The sequence below is a fragment of the Podarcis raffonei genome, chromosome 10, assembly GCF_027172205.1.
Source record: "Podarcis raffonei isolate rPodRaf1 chromosome 10, rPodRaf1.pri, whole genome shotgun sequence".
Taxonomy (NCBI): domain Eukaryota; kingdom Metazoa; phylum Chordata; class Lepidosauria; order Squamata; family Lacertidae; genus Podarcis; species Podarcis raffonei.
In genome coordinates, this window is record NC_070611.1 from 32,556,025 (window position 1) to 32,575,659 (window position 19,635).

The 19,635-nt window shown below is 42.8% G+C and overlaps 2 protein-coding genes across 7 annotated transcripts in view; both read left to right on the top strand.

Annotated features, from left to right (window-relative positions):
* RAB3IP (RAB3A interacting protein) overlaps positions 1-10,543 on the top strand; it is a 52,871-nt gene extending 42,328 nt beyond the window's left edge. For 2 of the 3 annotated variants that reach the window (XM_053404649.1, XM_053404651.1), the window contains exons 4-11: positions 1,022-1,117; positions 1,895-1,972; positions 4,055-4,258; positions 4,990-5,118; positions 5,614-5,726; positions 6,859-6,958; positions 7,068-7,137; positions 10,108-10,543. In XM_053404649.1, the coding sequence (XP_053260624.1) occupies positions 1,022-1,117; positions 1,895-1,972; positions 4,055-4,258; positions 4,990-5,118; positions 5,614-5,726; positions 6,859-6,958; positions 7,068-7,137; positions 10,108-10,190 (873 nt within the window). In that variant the 3' untranslated portion in view covers positions 10,191-10,543. The other variant, XM_053404650.1, reaches the window with a different exon arrangement.
* A 5,240-nt stretch (positions 10,544-15,783) lies between these two features.
* Positions 15,784-19,635, top strand: part of MYRFL (myelin regulatory factor like) — a 34,171-nt gene continuing 30,319 nt past the window's right edge. Inside the window, exons 1-3 of one of the 4 annotated variants that reach the window (XR_008332453.1) lie at positions 15,784-16,310; positions 18,125-18,218; positions 19,527-19,594. Coding sequence is in view for 3 of the 4 variants with exons in the window: in XM_053405979.1 (XP_053261954.1) it covers positions 16,265-16,310; positions 18,125-18,218; positions 19,527-19,594 (208 nt within the window). In the remaining variant the exon portion in view is untranslated. The remainder of the gene's footprint in view (positions 16,311-18,124; positions 18,219-19,526; positions 19,595-19,635) is intronic. The other 3 variants (XM_053405979.1, XM_053405978.1, XM_053405977.1) reach the window with 3 other exon arrangements.

The following is a 19,635-nucleotide window of genomic DNA, read 5'->3' on the forward strand; positions in this document are numbered from 1 at the left end:
CCATAGCCTGTGGAGATGCTGTACAATGTAGGCATTGATGTCATGAAAGAGAAGGAACGATCCTTCTGCTTGGTTTCTGTTTTCTTGTTTTGGCCAGGTCAGCATTGCTTTAAGCCAAGACTTCTCACATCCCAATCTTCAAGCTGCTTAGTCCAGCTATTCACGTAAACAGGGCTCTTTCTAAGGAACGGGCCTTGGAACTGCCTTTTCAGCTCACCTTGCTTTCAAAACGAAACCCTTTGCTACTTTGCAAATTTGCCGAGTTGTTTGTGAGTGAGCTTTGCAAACCTTTGCAAATCTTATCCATCATCCCGAAAGTATCCTGTTACCCTCCTGGAGATATAACTCTTTGTTTTCTGTTCTGTGTGAGCTTGTCATGCGTGTCTTCTAAATATTGGCTGCCCCCTAGTGCTGTATACTTACTAACACTGGCAAATGAAAAGGTGAAGGGATTGTTTCCATTTTGGTTCATTCTTGATGTCTTTGGGGGGAGAGGCAAGGGTTGTTTTGCTGCGATTCCTACTTTGCCTGAAAGCATATCATCAAGCTGAAACTACTGGCTATGCACCAGTAGCAATTCCCACGAAGAGCTTGTATGGAGCAAGGTTTCTGTTCCAGCAAAAGACAAGCAATGGGCAACAAGGCAACCCATAAGAAGCAGTGGGCCCTGTTTCTTTTGAAAATGTAGAGCACAAGAGCAGAAGGCAGCGATAGCTTCTCCTCTCTTGCCTTGCTATGCCCCATTGCTTCAAACACTTTTATCTCCAGCACAGCTTGCTTCTGGTATGAGAGCCACGTCAGGAGAAAAGAGCAGAAAGGAACTCAATCTCCCATTCTTGCCTGTGTATTCCATTTCATGTAACGCCACTGCCCTTTTCCACCTGAACAAAGCAGATACGTGAGCAAAATGCACATGGCTGCTGTATCGTGTCTGGTTTGGTCCAAACATCTCTCTTCTGCCCAGGGTTGGAAAGGCCGTAAATTATAACTCTCAAAATCAACACCCATTTCTTTTTCTTAGGAGCTGAAACTGAAAGATGAAGAATGCGAGAGGCTTTCTAAAGTGCGTGACCAACTCGGACAGGAACTGGAAGAACTTACTGCCAGCCTCTTTGAGGTTTGTTTGGAGACTTTGCTGTGATAACACGCTTCGGATTGAGGTTGCCATTTCAGGATGTACTTGAATGTCTTCCCCCACCCCACCTTCAAAAATGGGAAGTTTGGGAAGTACCGTATTTTTTGCACCATAACACTCACTTTTTTCCTCCTAGAAAGTAAGGGGAGATGTCTGTGCGTGTTATGGAGGGAATGCCTACGGGTGGCATGCCTACGGATTTTCCTCCTCTAAAAAATACGTGCGTGTTGTGGTCGGGTGCGTGTTATAGAGCGAAAAATACGGTAGTTTGTTCTTGTGAGCTCATCTACTAAAAATGGAGCAAATTTCTTCACCAGTTGGGGTGACAGCAGATTCACCAGGGTGTGTGTGCTCATGCCTGTAAATGCGGTTGTATAGTCAAAATTGTCCAAGCCATGCTTCTCCAAATAAATGGCGAGTTTCCTGGGTGGAATAGCAGCTATATTGTTGCCTTTTGAATGGCAATCAAACCGCCAAGTAGCTGTCTCTTTTGATTGGACCTCGGACTCAAACTTTATGTTTCCAGCACTTTCCGTCGCTTATCTTTAAGGTATGGGCGACTCGCCTGTTGGTGCACTTGAGACTTTCAAAAGCAACGTGAAAAGCAGCTGTGAGGTTGGGTGACTTCGAAACCTTATCCCTGTTATCTATTATTTTTAAAGACAAAGTAAGAGCCACATTTCATAGCTTACTGTTTTCATGTGGCAGGAAAACCCGTGCAAAAGCATTTATATACCATGCAAATGTTTGTTCTTGTAGGAAGCACACAAAATGGTGAGGGAAGCAAACATAAAGCAGGCAACAGCTGAAAAACAACTGAAAGAAGCACAAGGAAAAGTGAGTTAATGATATCCCTGTGACCCAGAGGGGTTTGTTTTTGTGTGTATGCATTCCTTTCCTCAGCTTTTCACTCACAAAACAGCTGCCTCAGGTTGCCAACTGACCTTTGAACTCTAGGTGTTTAAAAAAACACAGTAGTGGTGTCAAGCGAGGAGGTTAGATGTGTAAAAACAGACTAAGGAGGATTGGGACCCACGAGTGGGCCTTGGGCTAGTTTCAGGTGGGCCTTGGTACCAGAGCCTGCCTTGTACATCCTCGTTGTGCCTTTGCTTTGTGGTTGGACCCAGTACCAGCAATTTGTGCTGAGTAAAAGTAGGCAGGAGACAGGTGTTTTGGATGACACAGGAAGGAAAGTCTCCTTTCTAAGGATAAAGGGCCAGAGGGCATGTTGAAGGCAATTAGAAAGTGAGGTGAAAGGTTAATATTATAAATAAAAATAAAATTGGGAATATAAAGGAAAATTGATAAGAGCGGAAAGCTGTTGCCGTTAGGAAGAAGTGAACGTGAAAGGACAACAGAGGAGGAGGCGAAGGAGGAGGGAAACTTGAAGGGAGGAGGAATACAAAGTACAAGCTGAGTGTGAAAGAAGAACAGGGGAAGAAATTACAGGAATTGGGCAAAAATACTTTCAGAGGCAAATGGGGGTGGGAAGGGGAGAATATGAAAGAAAAAGTATTTTCCATATAGAGCCCTCTGGATCAGCAAATTCTGCCCCAAGTGGGAAGGCTGAGTCACTCTAGCTTGAGGAAAGCTTATACAGTGGTACCTCCAGTTACGAACTTAATTCATTCTGGAGGTCCGTTCTTAACCCGAAACCGTTCTTAACATGAGGTGTGCTTTCGCTAATGGGGTTTTCTGCTGCTGGCGTGCAGAAACATCAAGGAACATTTACTTCCGGGTTAGCAGAGCTCATTACCCAAAGTGTTCGTAAGGAGGACAGTACGTAACCCGAAGTTCCACTGTATATGGAATTCTTTGCCTCAAGGAAAATGCTGTGACATTTTGTAATATTTTTTTTTAGTAATTTCCAGAGGGGGATTAGATATCCAGTAGAAAATGATGTTAGCAATTGAGAGCTGGTGGTATCAAGCTCTGTCTCCATCCGACACCATTTAGTGATTGTTTGGCCTTGGTGATTCTCATTTATGTAACCTATAGAAATATTTGTATGACAGTTTGAACAAATATACGAGCTAGTTCTTGTCAGAGGTCTAATTTACCCTACCCACTTGGAGTTGTGTCATTATTTCCCTTCGTAACTATTCTGCAGTATGTTACAGACTTCAGCTGGAACATTCTTTATCCCTTCAGTCACTAGAGTTCTGTTTTTCTAGTTCAACAGTGAGCTGAGGTGATGGACTCCATTTGTAGCGTACTTGGAGATGAATAATTTCCTCCCCAGTGGACTTTTGTGTTTAGTCTGTTTCCACTGTATGGAAATGTGAGGAAAACGCAAGAATGACCATGAATGGTAAACTGAAAGATCTGTTGAACAAGAGGATATAAAGTCGATTGCTCTCTTGCTTTTGTGAAAATGACTTTATGTTGTGACTCTGGGGCACACAGGTGTCTTCCTTTCTCCTGGTTTTTAACAAAACAGATCTTTCAAGCAGGTGAAAGGGCAGAGAATGAAACTAATAGCTGTGGCCATGTAACGTTGCTGTTAAAGGCCTCTTACGTGGTGACCCCTAACCTCTGTAGCTAGCCCATTGCTGAGATTTCACCTTCAGCTCTGCCAATAAGGCATCGCGCAAGTTACTCATATTCAGATATGCCCCAGAGTGTTCGTATCGAATTATCCAAAAGCAAACCCCAAACTAATTCAAATATATGAAGATTGCTAATGCAGAGTTCTGAATGGATAGGCTTTCTTCTGGCGTCTTACTGGCGAGTGAAATCCTAGGTCTTTGGGGCTAGGTCCCTTGGTTACTTCAGGTCATTTTGGCTACAAAATACTTTATTCCATGAAGGATTTTGTCATAAATTGAGTGGCTGTAGTAGAAGCAGCTTTTGCTTGCTTTCCAATCAATTATTTCCAATCAATTATTTGGTCTCTCCTTTTTTTTCATATGTGTTTAGATTGATGTCCTTCAGGCCGAAGTAGCAGCCCTGAAAACGTTAGTGCTGTCCACTTCGCCGACGTCGCCCACGAAAGAGCTTCAATCTAGCGGAAAGACACCCTTCAAAAAAGGCCATGCGAGGAACAAGAGTACGAGCAGCGCGATGGGGGTCAGCAACCAGGATGTCGCCATGATGCAACCAATTGTGAAAGACTGCAAAGAGGTATTTCACGTTTGTTTGTATTGTAGGTCTGCATCAAAACACCTGCACTTGGAAGCTGCCATAAGGCAATACCATCCATTGAGGCAATGGAACGAAGCATTTGCATTTCTCTTCCAAAGAACAGTTTGTTAATTCGGCTACCTAACTGTGGCCAGATCACTCTGTTCCCCCTCAAAAAAGATGTGTACATTTTGCCTAAAGGATTGCCTTCAAGCACTGTCTTCTGCTTCAATTGTTTTTAAATTCAGCTCCCTTACCCCATTAAACAGGTCTTTAGAGTGACACACAAAGAGAATATTTCTTATCGTTGTGAACTTCATAAAACTGGCTTATATCAGGTGTTCCATGTTTCTTCCCTTTGTGCGCTCAAAGAAAATAAGGCATGCAAATTTAAAATACCTGCACCCTTATGTGAGTTAGTCTCAAGAGCGTGAGCTGAGGTTAAGAAACAAAGGCAGACGTTGGCAGGTAACCAATGCCCTAGTTAGTGATTGAACAGGGAGGGAAATACAACCTTTGTGCAACTTGACGCCTATAGCTGTGGTATTAGGGTGTAATCTACCCATGTTAAATATGTGTAAATCAGTGGGACTTAGGGGTTCTTATCACTGTCTGTATAGTCATGTAGATTCTGTATTTAAGGAGATGTGGGTGTCGTCTGCAATATATGACTTTAGTATGAATTTTGGATTCTTTTTTTCATTTTGTTTCATTTTGTTTTTTAACCATAGGCTGACTTAGCTCTGTATAACGAATTCAGATCCTGGAAGGATGATCCCACTATGGACAGGGCATGCCCTTTCCTGGATAAAATCTACCAGGAAGATATCTTTCCATGTTTGACCTTCTCAAAAAGTGAGGTAACGTTTTGGAACCATATACAGGAACTCTCTTCCTTAGGAGGCAGTGATGGCTACCAGCTTGGATGGCTTTCAAAAGTGGGTTGGACAAATTTGTGGAGGAGAAAGCTATCAGTGGCTACTAACAATGATGGTTACTACTTTCTGCTTCTATGGTCAGAGCAGAATGCTTCTGAATGCCAGTTGCTAGAAACCTGCTTTGCAGGTTTTTCACAGGCATCCGGTTGCTCGCTGTCCAGAGACTCAGGATTCAGCTACCTTAGTAAAGAAAAAGTGTTTTATATGGGTTATAACACTGTGGCACCAGATGGCGCTGTAATGCCCCATCTTTCATCAACGGGATTTCCCGTTACGAAGTTTACAGCGTGTTTTCCGAAACACGTTTTTGATGTGCCTAGATCCAGCCTAAGTGTACAGTTGTTTCAGGGTAGCATGCTTTGTATTTAATATCTTTAGGAAATTTCAACAGATCTAAACTCCGTGCTCCATTTTCAGCTGGCGTCTGCCGTCTTGGAAGCTGTGGAAAACAATACCTTAAGCATTGAACCAGTTGGCTTGCAACCTGTTCGATTTGTGAAAGCTTCTGCGGTTGAATGTGGAGGACCAAAGTATGTTCAAACTGGTGGAAACAGATCGTGCAAGAGACATGAAGATGCTATTTCAAAATAATGTCTGTCTGCCTGTCAGAAATGACTGGCGTAGGTTTGCTAAAGGCCAGAAATGTCATAGGGTGCTGCATAGGGCTTCTTTTCTATCTGAGTTTCTTTTCCATGTGAGCTGTTTTGTGCCAAAGAATCACAATGTTCATGTGCATTCAGGCATAGTAACATAAATGGCAGCTGCTGCGTGAACAGTGGGGCAGGCCTTGTCCTGAGTTCCTTTGAGGAAAGGTAGTGTTATGTCTCCTGAGTTCTCAGGCTCAGGAATTGGGGAGGCAGCTGGACCTGGGTGGGGTTTCTCTCTTTAGGGTGGAGCAGGTCTGTACTTTGGGGGTCCTCCTCACCTGTCTTGGAGGCTCAAGTGGCCTTGGTGCTAGTATCCCTTTTTCCTGCAACAGCTGGTTTGCCAGCTATGGCCCTTTTTGCCAGAAATTACTTCAAATCTGCGCTAAAATTTTGGAACTGATCACTCAAACTTGATTCATTTTGGTATAAAGTACCAAGTGCCATGTCACTGCCATAGAATCATGGAATTGGAAGGGACCCGGGCTTTATTAGTGTGATTCTCGCAACTTGATAGTGTACTATAAAGTTAGCATAACATAGTTTTCTCTCTCTCTGTAAATACTGCAAGTGCTTATTTATATTGCTACATAATAGCTGAAAGTAGTGATAAGCACAGTCCTTTCAGTTGTCTTTAAATATTTAAATATTTGTTGTGTCTTGACTTTGAAAGTATAGCTAGCAATATAGTCCACAGTTGAGAGTGGCTTACTGGATATCCTTACCTCTGCTGTCCACCTGAGGCACATTAAGTGACTGAGAATTTATGGTGGATGTTCTCTCAAGGAGATTTTGGGATTCAATGAGCACGATTGAGGAAGAGAGCGTGAAAGCTGCGTGACGACTGTGCACAACTATCGTTCACGATGTCAAGTGGTGTCTGTAAATCATGGTGTAAAATCAGATTGCAGATTTCTTGTTTAATTGTAGGCAACTGTACCAGACCTCAGTTTTCATGTAGTTTAGATAGGTTTCAAAACAAGAACAAGCAAACTACTTTTCTGTTCCGTCCATACAGGAAATGTGCTCTCAGTGGACAAAGTAAAACATGCAAGCATAGAATCAAGTTGGGGGACTCAAGCAACTATTACTATATTTCTCCTTTCTGTAGATATAGGGTAAGTATTGGGGTTCCCCTGTGCTTTGACTATGCTCATGGAGCAGACAGTTGTGTAATGCGCACAATTAAGTATATTAAATTATAACTCTTGCGTCTCTCTTGTGCAGATTACATCTGTATGTAACTTCTTCACATACATTCGGTATATACAACAGGGGCTTGTGAAGCAGCAAGATGGTAAGTAAAGATCTATGTCTAATGCAAATACCAAAAATTACTTACTTACTGGTGAACTTAATATAGGAAGGCTCTGTGTCTATCTGTAGTTGAGACTTTTCTGACCCTAAAGATTGCCTACTTGTTATTGGCAGTGACTGAGTTTCCATTAATTGAGCAAAGACTTATACAGCAGCCTTTCCCAAAACATTGCCTTCTAGATGTTTGGGACTACAACTCCCATCATTCCATCAACATTGACTGAGCTGATGGGAGTTGGAGTCATACGACATCAGAAAGGACCAGAGCTTCCCCATCCCTGCTTTGCAACCTCTAGGGGTATGCATATACCATATGCAGTCGTACCTTGAAGGTCAAACGGAATCTGTTCCGGAAGTCCGTTCGACTTCCAAAACGTTTGAAAACCAAAGCGCGGCAGACATTTGTCTTGCAAAAATAGTTCACAAACCGGAACAGTCACTTCCGGGTTTGTGATGTTCAGGAGCCAAAACGTTCTGAAACTAAGCTGTTCAACTTCCAGGGTACAACTGTACTTTGGGAATATGGACAAGAAGCAATACAGCTAGCGAGGAGAAGTCTTCATAACTAAGCCTGAAATAATATAAGATTTATACCACCTAACTATTGGTAAGATTTAGGAAGTGTCCCGAAAAACAGATTGCAATCCAAATTATAAATTGCCAGGTTATCACTGGATGCCATGTAACCAGATAATTTTCTCTCCCTATGATTTAAATAACCAGAAAAGAATAATTTTTTTGGAGGGGGGATTCTAACAAATGTTGTAAATTCGGGGACTGCGACACATATGCACCCATGATTTATAGTTGTGGTTCAGGGACCACCAACATGGTACGAGTGGGTATAATGGCATCCTTGTCCGGTGCCCACAAAGACTCTGAGCCCCTCCCCTCCCCTGCCTCTTGGCCATAAGGTGACATAAGGTACCTTGAAAAGTACATAGCTGAAGGAGGAAGTTGGAAGAGTTGACACCCTTTCCCACTTCCTCTTTCAGCTCTGAATGCTTTCCAAGGCTCAGATGAATTCCGCTGGATCTGATCTTTGCCCACCTCCCTTCTATCTCTCAGGGGTGTCAATGGGGGGGCGGGGAAAGTGATTGGAGGTGGGTACAGTGGTGCCCCACAAGACAAAGTTAATTCGTTCTGCGAGTTTTTTCTTCTTGCGAGTTTTTTGTCTTGCGAAGCACGGTTTCCCATAGGAATGCATTGGAAATCAATTAATGCGTTCCTATGGAGACCGCCTTCAGACCAAGTCCGGGGACGGTCTGTCCCCGGACCTCTTCTGAAGGCAGGCCGGGGGAGAACGGCAAGCTCCGGGGACAGAGGTGAAGGGGCAGCGCTCCTTCGCCTCTTTCCTCGAACCTCTTCTGTAGGCAGGCGGGGGGAGAATGGCTTTTCTTCCCACCGCTAGCCTTCAGAAGGCTGTTCTGAAGGCTGGCGGTGGGAAGAAAAGCCCTTCTCCCCCCACCGGACTTCAAAAGAGCTGCGGGAAGTCCGGCGGGGGTGCAAGGGATTCCCTCCCAGCCCGCCCCGCTCCGCTGAAGTTTAGAGGGAGCCTGTGGAGAAAAACTCAAAAAAAAATTCGTTTTGCGAGAAAGGCCCATAGGAAAATTTGTCTTGCGAAGCGGCTAAAAAATCAGAAAACCCTTTCGTCTTGCGCGTTTTTCATTTAGCGAGGCATTCGTCTTGCGGGGTACCACTGTACTGCTTGTGGCACTTACTGAAAACTCAGATTGCACCAACGGGCCTAAAAAGGCTTGGTGGACCCCTGTTGGAACTAAGTCTGGTATATGTTCTCTCCTTCCCCTGTGCCCATCCGCCATAAACTGGTAAGAAAACTGAACCCTCGGCAGTTTGATGAGAGGCTAGTAGTGTTTCTAATGCAAAATGCATTAGCCAAGCTTTGTAGCGATGCTCTTGAGCTGCATTATTTTTAAATACTGAATTTTTAATATTCGAAAACTCAAGACCCTTTCCCTTTTCTTCCTTTCAAAAAAGAAAAGAAAAGAAAAAAGCCCCTGTTCCTGGCGCAGTGGGTGATACTTAATGTTAGTATGTTTTGGAATGTCTTTGTCTGACTCATACGACTGCTGCAACCAGTTTGCATTCTGTAAAAGGGAAGGAATAGCATGAAAGTATACAAAAGTAGATAAGTATACAAAGCTGGGAGCTTTTAACGAAACCCGTTTCCCCAACATGTCTGTTTTCTTTGTTTTACCTTTTGTTAAAATTTTAAAAGGAAAGCAGTACTAGTAAATCTTAGTAAAATAACGCTAAACATACTACAATGGTACCTCGGGTTAAGTATTTAATTCGTTCCGGAGGTCCGTTCTTAACCTGAAACTGTTCTTAACCTGAAGCACCACTTTAGCTAATGGGGCCTCCCGCTGCCACCACGCCACCACTGCGCGATTTCTGTTCTCATCCTGAAGCAAAGTTCTTAACCTGAGGTAATATTTCTGGGTTAGTGGAGTCTGTAACCTGAAGCATATGCAACCTGAAGCGTATGTAATCCGAGGTACCACTGTAAAGGAAAAACAAAAACAATCACTTCGTGGAATACCAAGGTAAGTACAAAGCAGAGAGGGAGCCATAAGACAGCAAATGAAAAAAGAGAATGCCGTTAAGTAGGGTTGGGTGAAAGGGGGCATGATTTGGACCACACAGTCAAACAAAGTCAGATGTCAGAGGTGTTGTCCAATAAAGTCATGCTTCACTGGGATAAGTAGCTTCATATGTTTGTTTATGTGTATGGCAAAAGTCCTCCAAGTGGCAGCAAAGTCCACTGGTTGAGCCTTAAGATAATGAGTTATTTTTTCTGAGACACCTAAGAACAAAGCTTTCTTACACCAACGGTTCACCATAGTAAACACATGCTTCCATTTCCCTTTTTACAACCAATCTAGCTGCAACTAAAATGTCTTGGGTTTTTTCTTTCTTTCTTGTGCAGTGGATCAGATGTTTTGGGAGGTTATGCAGCTGAGGAAAGAGATGTCGCTGGCAAAACTCGGATATTACAAGGAAGAGCTGTAACTGCTACACTTTTCTGGTGCTTGCATGCACTTCCATAAATGTACATATCTTTGGAGTGGTTCAAAATCCTTGTCACAACATTGATATTTATTTTGAAAAGGGTCCAAGGCTTCTCCTCCTGTGCAAATTGCGCCACATACTCTTGGAGTTCAGCAAGATTATTTTATTTAAGGATGGACATTATTGTTTCGTTTGAAATGAAGGCGAGAGGATTTTCAGGTGTACTATAGCGATTGTAACTTTAACAGTTGAGAAACGCAGGTTTGATGCTGTTCAAATATTGTGTTCATTTTTGTGTTCTGGAGAGTTTATAATGTAGGATTTCAACTTAATAAAAGTTAAGTCAAACTTGAGTCCTGTGGTGTCGAACTTTAAAAGGAGAAGTGCGCATTCTGCAAATTGTGAGGGGCATGTTTCTGCACAGATGTTCCCATTACTATAGGGAACTTTGCGTTAATAGCTTGGGGTAAATATATATGGCAATACCAACCAAAAACTAGGGCTTTGAAGTAGTAAAGCTGCTTCAAAGTTGGTATCTCAAATTACCCACCTGGTGTCTATGGGATTGGAAATATCTATATAGGGGTTTTCCTCTGGAGTAAAAAAGTAATGGTAAAGGACCCCTGGATGGTTAAGTCTAGTCAAAGGTGACAATGGGGTTGCGGTGCTCTTCTTGCTTTTAGGCCGAGGGAGCCGGCGTTGGTCCACAGACAGCTTTCCGGGTCATGTGGCCAGCATGACTAAACAGCTTCTAGTGCAACGGACCACCGTGACGGAAGCCAGAGTGCACAGAAACGCCGTTTACCTTACCGCTGTAGCAGTACCTATTTATCTACTTGCACTGGTGTGCTTTTGAACTGCTAGGTTGGCAGGAGCTGGGACAGAGCAATGGGAAATCACTCCGTTGTGGGGATTCGAACCGCCAACCTTCTGACCTGCAAGCTCAAAAGGCTCAGTGGTTTAGACCACAGCGCCACCCGCATCCTTTGCCTTTTACCTCTGAGTGGAGAACATGAGAAATCCCTTCTGGACATTTAGTCCAACATCCTGTTCTCATTGGCCAACCGGATGCCTATAGGAAGCCTGCAAGCAAGGACTCGGTACGACAGCCCTTCTGTCCACTTGTGGCTCCCAGCAGCTAGTCCTCCAAGTCATCCTACCCCCCCAACCTCTTTTTCTGTATTGAATCTTTTACTTTCTTGGTTTATCTTGTATGTTTTCTTATCTTACGCCATTCTGTGCTCCACCCCTTTTCCCATATGAGCTTCCAAGGAGTGACGATTTACGCACCAGTTCTATTTCCTTCCAAAACCTAAATAAAATGCTTGTGCACTTAAATGTAAGGTGTACATATCCCAACCATTCAGCATTTTAAAAAGAAAATAACTGACAAATACTAGAGGACATTTTTCCCTTGCCTTGTGTGCCATCTTTTCATGGCATCTGAGCTTTTGGCATATGACTTACCAGGGTATGGCCATAAACGTGTTTAAAATATCCCAGAGGCCTAGTCACATAACCACGCTGCTAGTGGCCAGATGCTGCTTTTCATTCAATGTGGATTGTGTAACTAAACAGGCAATCTGCGTATTTTGCACATCTATTCCATCTTTATTTATGGTACTCTGCAAATATCCTTATGATGGGCAGGCCTTTTTGGTAATGTCCATCATCCAAGCTGATCTACAAAAAATCACCAAAGCCCTACTCAGAGTAGACCCATTGAAATGGATGAACCTGAGTTACATTTATTGATTTTAATGGGTCTACTCTTGAGTAGGACTAGAATACAACTCCATCCCATGATAGTGTATTAAGCATAACCATAAGAAGACAGGGTGTCAAAGATGGACTCCTCCATTGTCTCCCGAGACAGACAGATGTCAGCAACAAGAGTTTGGGGGCCGCATGCCAATGGTGGGCAGGGTCAGGCACAAAAGCAGGCTTACCATCATATAGTAGGCTAGTTCATACAAACTTAGTACAGTCTTCTCTGTCCTCCAGCCAGGTAAGCAAAAAGTAGGATCAAAGGTTTGGCGGCACATTCCTGCCCAGGCCAAAAGGAGGGTAAAAAACAGAGCTGGTAAGGAGTGTGGTCTGGGGAGAGTTCCTGGGACCATCTAGAGAAGCAGCCAGGAGGGCTGCATTTGGCTCCCTGGTTTGCGGTTTCCCATGGTTCCATCCATGGTTCCCCATAGTTTCTCTAGGTGTGCTTCATGGCTTTAAGCTGGACTTGATTCTTTGGAGTTCCCTTCCACAACAGAAAATTTTTGCTGTTATCCTGCCATGAGGGAAAATGGAGAAAGACAATTGCAAAGTTTTATTTGTTTCTTTGTTTTCTTTTTTTTATAAAAAAAGTCTTTATTGAAAGTTCAAAAAGTACATAATTATATGTGCACTAAACATGGTGAGACATAAATGAAAAAGAGAAAGAGAACCCGTGTAGAAGGGAAAATAAAGGGGGGGGGGAAATATATTTTACAAGGTGGTTATTGTACTTCACCAGATGTTAACCTATTACAGTATTTGTAAGAATGGATTCCAAATGTCATTGAATTTGTCCATTGCAAATTGCAAAGTTAAAAGTTATGCTCGTTTTGCAAAAAAGTGCACAGGAATTAAAGCTGCCTGAAACTTCATTAACTATTTTACCAAATACAGGTCTGTCTGTCACACACACGGCAAATATATTGGAGGTTTGTGGTACTATACATCAAGTACATAAGAAGTGCAACTGTGGGTGGAGAAGAATGAAGTTTGTTCTGCATTTCACTTCCTGGACTTTAAACATGCAGACTGGAATATAATTATCCTTCAGGTTTTACACTTGCTTTGCTATACAGGTGTTGGCTTTGAAAACAACAACAACCCAAATGTCAACTGTATTTTAAGATAAAATATGTCTGGAAATGTATATAGAGATAAAAATGAGCTAATGAGCTTTTAAAACTTTTATACAGATTTTGTTGTTGTTGTTTAATCAGATTAATGCAGAAATGGGACAAAATAGATTTATGAATGAATGTATTGTAACATTCCTACCCCAACTTTTCTCCAAGGACCTCAAGGTGGCTTACATATTTCTCCCCCTCACAATAAACTCTGTTTGTTGGTTAGGTGGAGAGAGAGGGACTGGCCCAAGTTCACCCAGCCAAGTTCATTGCTGAGTGGAGACTTGAACTCGGGTCTCCCAGATCCTAGCTCAGCAGTCTAACCATTACAGCACAGTGGTGTAACAAGCGCCATCTCGGACCGTGACTGATCATCACTTTATCATCATTTTAGATCTGGTCCTAACCAATGTTGATGACCTGGTTAGTGGGGTAGAAGTGGAAGGATCATTAGGCGTGAGTGATCATGCTCTTCTGAAGTTTACTATACAGCAGAAAGGAGCAGCCAAGCATACTAGGACTCAATTTCTTGACTTTAAGAAAGATGACTTCATAAAACTTAGGGAAGTGCTGGGTGAGATCCCATGGACAGTAATACTAAAAGGAAAGGGAGTTCATGATGGCTGGGAGTTAAGAGGGAGATAGTAAAAGCACAACTTCAGGCAATACCAATGAGACGGAAACATGGAAGGTACCTAAAGAAGCCAGGGTGGCTATCTAAAGAACTTTTAACTGAGTTAAGATTAAAAAAGGATGTGTACAAAAAATGGAAAAGGGGGGAAACCACCAAAGAGGAATTCAAACAAATAGCCAGCACGTGTAGACACAAAGTCAGAAAAGCTAAAGCACAGAATGAACTCAGGCTTGCTAGAGAGGTTAAAAGCAACAAAAAAGGCTTTTATGGGTATGTTCGTAGCAAAAGGAAGAACAAAGAAACAGTGGGGTCACTCAGAGGAGAAGATGGTGAAATGCAAACAGGGGACACAGAAAGGGCTGAACTCCTCAATGCCTTCTTTGCCTCAGTCTTCTCCGATAAAGAAAACAATGCCCGACCTGAAGAATTTGGAGCAAATGATTCAGCAGAGGAAACACAGCCCAGAATAACTAAGGAGATAGTACAAGAATACTTGGCTAGTTTAGATGTATTCAAGTCTCCAGGGCCAGATGAACTGCATCCAAGAGTATTAAAAGAACTGGCAGATGTGATCTCAGAACCACTGGCAGTCATCTTTGAGAATTCCTGGAGAACAGGCGAAGTCCCGGCAGACTGGAGGAGGGCAAATGTTGTCCCTATTTTCAAAAAGGGGAAAAGAGAGGACCCAAATAATTACCGCCCAGTCAGTCTGACATCAATACCAGGGAACATTCTGGAGCAGATCATTAAGCAAACAGTCTGTGAGCACCTAGAAAGGAATGCTGTGATCACCAATAGTCAGCATGGATTTCTGAAAAATAAGTCATGTCAGACTAACCTGATCTCGTTTTTTTGACAGAATTACAAGCCTGGTAGATGAAGGGAACGCAGTGGATGTAGCCTACCTTGATTTCAGCAAGGCATTTGACAAGGTGCCCCATGATATTCTTGTAAAGAAGCTGCTAAAATGCGGTCTTGACTATGCTACCACTCAGTGGATTTGTAACTGGCTGACTGACCGAACCCAAAGGGTGCTCATCAATGGTTCCTCTTCATCCTGGAGAAGAGTGACTAGTGGGGTGCCACAGGGTTCTGTCTTGGGCCCGGTCTTATTCAACATCTTTATCAACAACTTGGATGATGGACTCAAGGGCATCCTGATCAAATTTGCAGATGACACCAAACTGGGAGGGGTGGCTAACACCCCAGAGGACAGGATCACACTTCAAAACAACCTTGACAGATTAGAGAACTGGGCCAAAACAAACAAGATGAATTTTAACAGGGAGAAATGTAAAGTATTGCACTTGGGCAAAAAAAATGAGAGGCACAAATACAAGATGGGTGACACCTGGCTTGAGAGCAGTACATGTGAAAAGGATCTAGGAGTCTTGGTTGACCACAAACTTGACATGAGCCAAAAGTGTGACGCGGCAGCTAAGAAAGCCAATGCAATTCTGGGCTGCATCAATAGGAGTATAGCATCTAGATCAAGGGAAGTAATAGTGCCACTGTATTCTGCTCTGGTCAGACCTCACCTGGAGTACTGTGTCCAGTTCTGGGCACCACAGTTCAAGAAGGACACTGACAAACTGGAATGTGTCCAGAGGTGGGCAACCAAAATGGTCAGAGGCCTGGAAACGATGCCTTATGAGGAACGGCTAAGGGAGCTGGGCATGTTTAGCCTGGAGAAGAGGAGGTTAAGGGGTGATATGATAGCCATGTTCAAATATATAAAAGGATGTCACATAGAGGAGGGAGAAAGGTTGTTTTCTGCTGCTCCAGAAAAGTGGACACGGAGCAATGGATCCAAACTACAAGAAAGAAGATTCCACCTAAACATTAGGAAGAACTTCCTGACAGTAAGAGCTGTTCGAGAGTGGAATTTGCTGCCAAGGAGTGTGGTGGAGTCTCCTTCTTTGGAGGTCTTTAAGCAGAGGCTTGACAACCATATGTCAGGAGTGCTCTGATGGTGTTTCCTGCTTGGCAGGGGGTTGGACTCGATGGCCCTTGTGGTCTCTTCCAACTCTGATTCTATGATCAAGAAATAGCTGCATCTTTAGACTAGCTTTTTAAAAAGAAAAGAAAAAGCAAAAAATCTGATCATGCCTCCATTTATAGCATTTGCCTTAGCTATACATAAACACATGCAGGGGAAGGACAGGCAAGAGATAAGCAACCTTTGTTGCCTTCCTAATTGCACACATGCCGCATAGCCGAGGGAACTAAAGGGTAAAGGTCCTTAAGGAAGGAAACTCTTACTGGGATCAGCATAAGGGGAAAATACTGTACACGTTTTGGTCCTAAAGTTGTGGCAGGATCTTTATTTGGTGCTGAAACCCTCAAATCTGACCAGGAGCTCATTTGCAAAAGTCCTGGATTCTCTCTGGCACGCGTAGACTGTGTGTTTTGACAAGAATGAAGGATATCTTTTTTGGACATGTTGGCAGCCCTCTGAAAAAGTGCCAGCTCTCCGTAACTAGCTGAGCAAGTCTGAACACTCGCAAAGTGGTTTGGGGGTGCAAACTGCCACCTCCTCCTACTTGCCCATGGATGTTGTGGGTGAAAATGAGGCTCTTCAACAGTTCTTCGAAGGTAGGTGGCCAGCGGCTAAAGTAAAAGAACGTTTTGTCTGCGCTAAGGGAGTGTGTTGTATTTTCATTGCCTCTTCTGATAACTCCTTATTCATATACACCAAAAGACGACTCTTACTTTTTGCTGGGCTATTCTCCCAATTTCATTTCCAAAGAGAGCACATGTATTGAGTGGGTGGGGCCATGTGAATGAGTAGAAAAGAACATATTTTAATATATTTATATCCTGCCTTACCTCCCAGGAACTTGAGATTGATTCATTTATGATATTTATATATTATGCTTCATATTTGGACTACAGGGACTACAGAGTATATGAAGCATAAAATCAAATACAGTGCTAGCTCGGGTTAATAATTTGTTCTGGAGGTTTGTTCTTAACCTGAAATTGTTCTTAACCTGAGGTACCACTTTAGCTAATGGGGCCTCCCACTGCCACCATGCGATTTCTGTTCTCATCCTGAAGTAAAGTTCTTAACCCAAGGTACTGTTTCTGGGTTAGCGGAGTCTGTAACCTGAAGCGTCTGTAACACGAGGTACCACTGTAACTCAATACAGAGAAAATGTAAACAGACCTCAGAGCAGACATAAAGCCATTAAAATGGGTAATATTTTCTTTTTAAGTGTTTTCCTGGTGCCTAAAGAATGGTAGTGTGGGTGCCAGGTAGTCTAGGTCTAGTGTCATGCATGACTACAACACAACAACCCTGTGAGGAAGTTTAGGTTGAAAGATGATCACTGGCATGAGCCCATCCAGTAAACTTCATGGCTGAGTAGAGATTTGAACCTGAGGTTTTAACACACATGAATGTTCACCATACTGTATGCAGCTTCAAGCTGTGATCTTATCCAGCACTGCATGCGTGTGGGGTTTTAATTTTAAAAATCTTAGTACGGACGTACCCTGGAAGTCGAACAGAATCCATTCCGGAAGTCCATTCGACTTCCGAAAAGTTTGGAAACCAAGGTGCGGCTTCCAATTGGTTCCCGATTGCACAGGTGTGCCGGAAACAGTAGCGAAAGCCGCGCCGGACATTCAGCTTCCAAAAAAAATTAGAACATCAGAACACTCACTTCCCGTTTGCAATCGTTTGGGAGCCGGAATGTTCAACTTCCAAGGCGTTCGGGAGCCAAGGTACGACTGTACATTTAGAAATATTTAAATGAACAATGATAAGAGAATGAACTTCGTAGTCATCTTTTTCAGAAAACCCTAAAATCCTCTGGCAGCGACTTTACATGAATATTAATCAAAACATATTCCTGAAATCTAGCCACATATTCATACATATTCACATTAGCTACATCCCATATTTTCTAAGCTATAAATATATAAAGGATAATTCAGTTTGTTTTTTAGTATGGTTCTGTAGTCCCCCTCCCCCTTTGACATTATGATACTATTGTGCTTGGAATCTTGGAAGTCAGAATAATAACAATACAAATATAAATATAAATATATTATTTATACCCTGCCCATCTGCTGGGTTTCCCAGCCACTCTGGGTGGCTCCCAACAGAATATTAAAAACAGAATAAAACATCAAACATTTAAAAACTTCCCTAAACAGGGCTGCCTTCAGATGTCTCCTAAAAGTTCCACAGGGCAGGCACCACAACCAAGAAGGCCCTCTACCTGGTTTCCTGTAACTTTGCTTCTCAGTGAGGGAACCACCAGAAGGCCCTCGGCGCTGGACCTCAGTGTCTGGGCTGAACGATGAGGGTGGAGAATTATGTGGTCACTGAAAAAAATGAATATATAACAGCATTTTTCAGCTGAAAACCATAGCCCGAATTCTCCATGTTTAATCTAAAGGGCAAGATGTGCACAGAGCATTGGAGAATGCATTGGTGGATACACGGATGCTGGAAGAATTCATAGACAGTGACTTTGAATCGTTTGGAAGCCTGTAAGTATGAAAAGTACACTGTTTTCCTCATCATTTCCCTCCTCCACCAATTTCTTAAAATTGCACACACATAATGGCAGGGATGACGTGCCATTCCTGAAACAGGGTGAAGATCCATACTTTATTCAAAATAGGTTTTTCAAGGACAAATGAATGGCTGCTAAATAGCAATGAGATTTATTTTATCCCTGCTCCTGTGTCTTCCACCCCACATTGTTCAAGAGAGCCCCATACCTTCTGAATAGGCTTGGGGCGGGGAGAGGTTGTAAGGGAAAGCAACGAATGGGAAACTTTCCCCTGTGAACTTAGGACCTGAGCCAATATCTTCAACGGCTCAATTGATACTTAGAAATATCCTGTGGAATGGGAAGGAGAGAACAGCAAATGTGCCCCAAGCTTCTGTTTAATGGAGCCATGCCAATGCCGAGAAGGTGGCAATATTATCAGTTCTGGATTGTGCTGCTTCCTCTTCCATAGGCAATGCTTTGAATATGTCAATGCATCATATAACACATGTGAATGTGTGGTAAGACAAGTGTCAGCGGTCATTAGAATAGCAGACTCACTTTGGAAGGAGAAGGAAAGAGTACAAACGCTGCTATCATAATTTCCCAAGAATCAATTGCAGATCTCAATAACCACAGTTTCTCTTCAGTACAGTGGTACCTCAGGTTAAGTACTTAATTCATTCCGGAGGTCTGTACTTAACCTGAAACTGTTCTTAACCTGAAGCACCACTTTAGCTAATGGGGCCTCCTGCTGCCGCCACGCCGCCAGAGCACGATTTGTGTTCTCATCCTGAAGCAAAGTTCTTAACCTGAAGCACTATTTCTGGGTTAGCGGAGTCTGTAACCTGAAGCGTATGTAACCTGAGGTACCACTGTACTTGTTATAATGCCATCCGTGGGGGTTGGGCTAGCCCACACATTTATTGGGCCTATCAGGAACCCTCACAGAACGAGACTTTAATAGCTCACGTAACATGTAGATCTGCATTAAAAGCTATCCACATGGCCTTGGCATAGCTAACAAATAGGTTTGTGGGGGTTTTTGTAAACACATAGAAACTACATTTTTTTATTTATAATTTTATTGTTTAACATAATTGTTACAAAATATTGCAAATAAATATATATTTCAAATAAGCACATATACATGAAAGAAGGAACAAAAGAGAAAAAAAGAAAAGAAAAAAGAAGAAGAAGAAGAATAAAGAGAAAAAAAGAAGAAGAAAAGTTGGAAGATACATTTTTGTTATCTGTATAATGGCTTTTTTTTTTGCCCTGCCCCTCTCGACTCCAATTCTAGGCAAAACACGCTCCCAGACTCCCCGCCAGATTCAGGATCGGAGCCCTGCTCTCCACCACAGACCAAAGGTTGGTTGTGTGAGTCCTGATTGGTTGGCATTCTGGATTGG